Source organism: Drosophila eugracilis, unplaced genomic scaffold (assembly GCF_018153835.1).
Source record: "Drosophila eugracilis isolate 14026-0451.02 unplaced genomic scaffold, ASM1815383v1 contig_90, whole genome shotgun sequence".
Lineage (NCBI taxonomy): Eukaryota > Metazoa > Arthropoda > Insecta > Diptera > Drosophilidae > Drosophila > Drosophila eugracilis.
This window is the reverse complement of record NW_024573812.1, coordinates 10,520,347-10,526,714: the sequence shown is the minus strand read 5'-3', so window position 1 is coordinate 10,526,714 and position 6,368 is coordinate 10,520,347. Positions and strand designations below refer to the sequence as shown.

Here is a 6,368-nt window from a genome sequence, read left to right as displayed (position 1 = left end):
TTGTCTGTGTAATAATACCATTAAAACTACAAAAAACATTCTTAGTAAATATAATAAATGTGAATATATCGATAACAGCATTCAAACGGGTAAGCTAATTTTGAGTGTTGGTAAGTACTCAAAGGCGAACTTTTGGCGCTTTCTTTTAATTTAAATTACTCTTTTTTGAATGGAGAAGCATAAAGTTGTGCCGAAAGGCTTTGACCTCATTCGGTTCGCCTTGATTTTTGCACCCGCATCCTGTAATAAATTTATACTTATGTAATTGACCTTTTTGAGTTCCAGGAAATAGTGCACTTAAATATTAAGTATTTATATTTCAAAACTATATTTAAAGTATTTATTTATTCTTATAAAGTTATTCTTAAGTCGCCTTAACTATTTTTATATAAAAATTAATCAATTTTTTTCACCATTTTAATTAATAAAAGCTTTGTGCAGTATTTTTCTTTACAAAATTTAGTGCCATTCACTTGAGGAGCTGTTTAAATTTTAATAAAATCTTCTAAACAGTGTTTGTTTTTTCTTCTGTGTAGTTACATAATTAAGGTTTTTTGGGTAGCACACGCCCATTATTTATATGCAGGACCAGCTGTCGTAATTGAATGATTTTCGATCGTTTCGGCAACTGCTTTTGCTTCCTGCAATTTTCGGCGATTTGTGCTTGTACATCTCTTCCTTTCGACGGTGTTCCCTTCTTTTTCCGATTCTGCGATTGATTTTCGATGGCATCCTTGAACATGTTTTGGGGCAAGTGATTTGGGCAATGGGAGGGGAGTGCAAGGGAGGAGCACTATCAGCGGGCGAAGAGATCACGCTCCAGTGATGCGATGCGGGTTCAACAGCCAGCCGAAAGTCGAGCGGAGGCCAAAGAAGAGAAATCTCTTGCAGCTTATGGCTTCCGTATGCGCCATGCCTCGCGCTCCACTGGCTTTGTAGATGGAGACGTAGACCCCATCTTATTCTGTTTCTTGTCGTTAGTTTGGGTTTTGTGGCTGTTTGGCTTTCTGGCTTTCTGCAACTTCAATTACACCAGAGACACAAACAACAGATACAAATGTCTATTCTATTTTGCTTTGCTTTTGCCTTGCTTTGGTTTATTTGTGCTGGCTCATTTTTCTGCGGCGAGTACTACTACTGCTAGGCAAAATGTCGACGACTTATAATTCGAGCAGCGTGTAAGATTTTCCTCCAGCCCTCCACTGGGTTCGTTCTGCTCTGGTCCGTTGGTTTCTGTTTCGTTTCTGTTTGCCATCGCAATCAGCGGTTGCCAGTCTGGGTATTTGAGTCCAAGGCGTGGCTGCTGAATGAGCCATCGCCATCCCCAATCCCATCCTCATCTTCTCAAGACTACTATGTCCATGGCCATTATATCTATCACCATCACGCGATATGTTCTCACTTGCAGCCATCCTCCCAACTAACCATCATTCAACGTCATTCCCAACCATTTCCCATTCCAGCCCATCGCATCAGTTGCAATTGCAGTTGGCTTTTCTCCTTCCCCCCGCCGTACTTTTTTTTGCGCAATTAAAATTCCGCAAATGCCTCGAAGGGAAGGGGGTTCTGCGCACCCAGAGCCATCGAAAGGAATGCAAGACTGGCGCGCATGCGCCGTCGTCCGGCGTTATTCGCATTGCAATTGTTGTTATCAGCCATGAGCCGAACCTGAAAAACTAGTTTCGATTGCCAGCTGAAGTCAGAGCGGTGTGTGGTCAAGACTGAGAAGGAGTATAAGAAAGAGAAAGAGAGAGGTAGAGAGAGAAAAACTGGGAGTCCTAGAGATAATAGGGTATGCTGGAAACCAGGAAAATATAAAGCTATTTTAAGGAACAAAATTGGTTGGGAAATTTTGATTTTGAAATCAAAAAATTCATTTGAGTAGTAGGAGTAATAGTTAATAAATTTATATTTAATCTTAAGCAGTATAAGTAATATATTTTTATGAATATTTCATTAGTGAAATATTAAATATGTCTATATTAAACCTAAAAACACCAATGAACTTGCTGAAAGATATTTCTGTTGGTAAGGTATTAATATTTTGTCTTACATTTTACCATAATTAAAAACAAATTCAGTCGATGTTCTATTATATTATTAAAAGAAAATACATTATGATTATCATTTTATGTGGATTGCAAATTAATAAAAAATGAAAATATAACTTTATACTTATTACTATCATACCCTCTATAACAAGATACTCCACCTGTCGATCAGTCTGTTCACCTGATTTCCAGGTAGCATGTTATTTGCGCGAATTTCATGGTTGGGAAAGCCAGTAAAAGCCTCATCCATTTGGCCAATGCCTCGGCTTTTCTTTTGTTTTCTCCCGTGGCCAAAACTGGTTGTGCCAATTTATGGCCAACATTGCCGTGACTTTGTGCACGGCTCGCGAAAGTCAAGGTAAGAGACACAACACGAAGCCAAGGGTTTCCTTTCCTTTCCCGCTGAATGTTATTTTCTTGTTTTGCTGGTCGTTTATTTTCTTATCTTCAATTGATAGTGTCTTTATGGGTGGGGCGGATAAGGGGAGGTAGAGTAGGAGCAAGGGAAATCTGGCTCGTTCATTAAAATTTATGCACAGGAAACGGAAACGAGGCAGACGACTAGCAGACACAAAGTAGCGACGTCTCTAGGCCTCCTTTTCTGGCTCTCCTTAGTGGCTCCTGGTTCCGAAATACCACCGCGCGCCATCCCTTTATGCCACAATCTTTGGCTACGCAAGCGGCGTGACAAACAGGCAGAAAGTGTCACTCAAATTGGCCGCAAAATTGAAAGTGATGACACGCCCACACAGTCACGTTGCCTTGCATAAGCAAGCAATTGCCTGAGGAAGTGGAGAATGCCAGGGAGGAGGGCACAACGGGTTGGAGGAGTTTATGGGCTACACAAACAGAAATTATACGATTTTCATGGGTAGAAAGTGATGGGTTAAAACTAAACTGAGTTTTCCAATATTCAAATTATCGTTTTTTAGGCAAATTGATTTTTGATATTTGATAAATAAGAATTATTTATAACTTTTTGTAAAGAATTAGTTAAAAAGATTCTTAAAATTCTTATAAATTGTTATTATTGTAATCCCTCAGTGTAAAGGGAGTTCTCATCTTGATTACCGTTTATACAAGGAGCAAATCATGAATGGTGGATGGCATTAATTGTCGTATTCATGACTGGTTGTTGCATCTATTAGATGACTGCACTTGCTGCTTCCTTTATGCCCCTCTCTCCGTGTTGAGCTCCAAGTCCCCCCCTACCACCACCTCTTCACACTTGACTTACCCGGGCCACAAAGTTCGTTCCCATGAACTTCTTCTGGTGTGTGGCAATCAGACCGCTCTCTATGCATAACATTCTCCCATCTTATACAGCCAAAGTGCCATAGTTTCTCATTGTGTGTGGGTTCTGCTGGCAATGACAGTTTCTTTGACTGCCCTGAGACTTTTGTCTTTGGGCATTTCCCTCAAATAACAATTCACACACAGCTTTTCCAGCTCCCATGAGCGTGGGAGTGAGAAAGAACCCGAAACCAAAAAAAAAAATGAAACAAAACGAAACAAGCGCAGAAATCCAATCCGCTGAACTTCAAGTGCTCTTGAATTTGCTGAATAAAGAACTAAGAAATGATATTTCATCTAAGGCGGCCGGAAGTCCCCAATGGGTCATCGGGAAGAATGTGGCCCCCTGGAATTAGTCAGCACCGCATGGTACTTGTATATCGATCTGAACTGGAAATCTACTAATTACGTTTTTAGAATTTGACTTTCCCGCTGGGGACCTCCTGAAGCTCTGCAAAGTATTTTCAGTTTAAAAGTCTCTCAAAGGGGTATCTTTTTCTTTTCTTCTTATTTTTTCTTTTAACTCCTAATGGTGTCCAAAACGTCGCCTTATTTGGGCTTGGGATACTTTATGGCATCCGCTCTGATGACCTGACTCACCTGCGTGGGCCGTAATGATGCGTTTTCTATATATGCATTAGGTCGATAGGGTAGGGTTTGGGGGATCATAAATTCTTTGATGCTGATGCCCCGAAACATGCTTAGCATATTCTTTCGGGCCAGAACAACAAACAAACAACAAGTGGCTCTGCCCGAAGAGCATTGTGTGTGGCTTTCGAAAAACTCTTTCCATATTACTTCATCTGTTCTTTGTGTTGTTTTCTGTTGATTCACTTCATTTGTTTACCCCATAAGCAGATGAAGTTTCGTGGGAAATATCGCGCCAGTGCAGGCAATGAACTAATTAAAAAACTTATATATATATACTCATATATAACACTGCTATGGAGTGTTCTGGTGCAATTGAAAACCCATCCTATCGAGCTTCCTCCACTGGGGCACTTGAAGAATTTGTTTTTGGCTTAGTCATTTCCTCCCCGAAACGAAATTCAATTACATACGTTGCCGGAAAAGCGGAAAAAGCATTTCGACAAATTGGCAAAAGACAGAAGGCAGAAGATTGAAGTCCGGTAGCTGGTCTATGGTTTATAGTAAACTATTATTATTGTGGCATTGGTTAGGAAAAAGAGTCCAAAGATCGACGGAACCGTCGCCGGTTTCCGTCCCTGTCCAACTTCCGTCCGCTTTTATTGTTTTCGCACCTCGCCTTCCGTTCGCCTGCCAGCGGATATTCTACTTTACATAAGCGGCACCGTTTCCTCAATTTTCCCGCTCTTTATATGATTCACTTGATCTGCCGTTCTGTTTTGCTCGCCACATTCGCCACGATTCAATATATATATATACGATTTCTGATTTGTCATAGGAAATAGTTATGGTTCCCGCACTTGACCAGCACAAAGACACTACAGGCCAGTAAGAAAAGACTGAGTACAAGCCAAGCATATTGTCCTGGGTAAGATTTAATTTAAGGATAAACTTAAATTAAGTTATTAAATAAAGTAAATAAACATACTTATCTCCTTGATGGGTAGGACATCCGTTATATCCGTCTTGGAGGTATCTTCATACCGCTTTCGATACTCATCGAGTAAAACCTGCGACTTTAGACGCACTGGATCATTGCCAATCTCACCATCATCTTCATCGTCCGTTAGTAAAGCCTCCTTCTCCGAGGATATCTGACTTACGTCCATTTTTTCGAATAGGTTCTCCTGCGACTTGAGAAGAATCTCACGGGCTTCTTGCTGCCGTTTTTCATAGTCCAAGGGACGCAGAGTCTCATCCACAGCTGAGACCACGGCCTGTTCGATCAGCAAACTGTGATCGATCTTTGGCTTAAAAGAATCCCGCGGCATCTTAGATATGCAGGTCATATATACAGCACTGACTGATTGATAGATTTTTACGGGTATAAAACTGAGATATATAAAGGTACTGAAGTTTAGTAAAAAGAAAAAGGCTGGTTTAGCCTTTACCAACCTCTTAAAACTGTTAGTTTTCTGCATTTTGAAATTTGTTGACTTTTTTCAAGAATTTATAAATGTAGTAAGTAATTAGTGTTATTAAAAAATTGCTATAAGTTTTGTTTTGATTATAAACTACAGGCAACTTGTTTCTACTTTTTGGATAGAACAACTAGGTTTAGTTTAGAATTACAAAAGTTTATGTTAGTTACGTCTGTTAAAAAGACTTGGGGACTAATTTTTATTGCTAAATTTAACACATTTTTCTTAGAATTTTATTTATTACCTATTAAAATGATTATCATCAAAGCTGTTTATTATAACCAGCTGTTAGTCATATTAATATTATGAATATGTTTGTAGTTAAATAAATACTTAAGGAATTTCCAAAGCTAAGAAATTATTATACTCCAAATAAGTAGGAGGAAGCTATCAAAATACTTTTGAGTATAAATAAATAAAGCTTTCCGAGTTTCTGTCAATGCTTAATAGTATTTTTAGCACAAATTAAAAACAAAATGTACAAATTTATGAATCTTAAACACGCACTCGTCTTCCTTTGGCAGTCAACTTGACCTGCCTGAATTTGACTAATTCCCGTTCTTCGGAATCTGTAATTGGAGTTGAAATTCCTGTTGTGCCCTTTTCGAGGTCTTTGGATGCAGCCAGCGTCAGCTGGTGGACAAGGTTGTGTGGACTGTGCCCCTGTGGCTGTGGCATGTGTCAGGTTGTGCGACATCTGTTGCTTATGTTTGGGATTCTGTTTTTGGTTTTTCTGTTTTACAAGGTAACAACCAAGACCATCCAGGGGAACTCATCGGGTCTGGGTCATTTGTCTCACTTCCTTTACCTTTAACAACATCCCGGATGCTCCCGAAAAACCAACAGCCCAACAACCAAACTGCACTAAATGCAAACTTACAAAACCCAGCAGCGACAATGAGCCACATGGAGCGAAAAAGTAGCAACGGCAACAGCAGGAAGAGCATCCAAATGT

General features: G+C 39.7%; 1 protein-coding gene across 2 annotated transcripts; it reads right to left on the bottom strand.

The window, feature by feature from the left end:
- Positions 1 to 4,484: 4,484 nt before the first annotated feature.
- Positions 4,485 to 5,499, bottom strand: LOC108111919. Of its 2 annotated transcripts, none has more exons than XM_017221559.1 (3): positions 5,388 to 5,499; positions 4,921 to 5,324; positions 4,485 to 4,856 (listed from the first exon to the last, which is right to left on the bottom strand). In XM_017221559.1, the coding sequence occupies exons 1-3, from the start codon at positions 5,411 to 5,413 to the stop codon at positions 4,765 to 4,767; spliced, it is 522 nt and encodes a 173-aa protein (XP_017077048.1). In that variant the 5' UTR covers positions 5,414 to 5,499; the 3' UTR covers positions 4,485 to 4,764. The 2 variants fall into 2 exon arrangements, with proteins under 2 accessions (XP_017077048.1, XP_017077049.1); XM_017221560.1 differs by having other exon boundaries at positions 4,921 to 5,295; positions 5,388 to 5,482.
- Between the last annotated feature and the right edge of the window lie 869 nt (positions 5,500 to 6,368).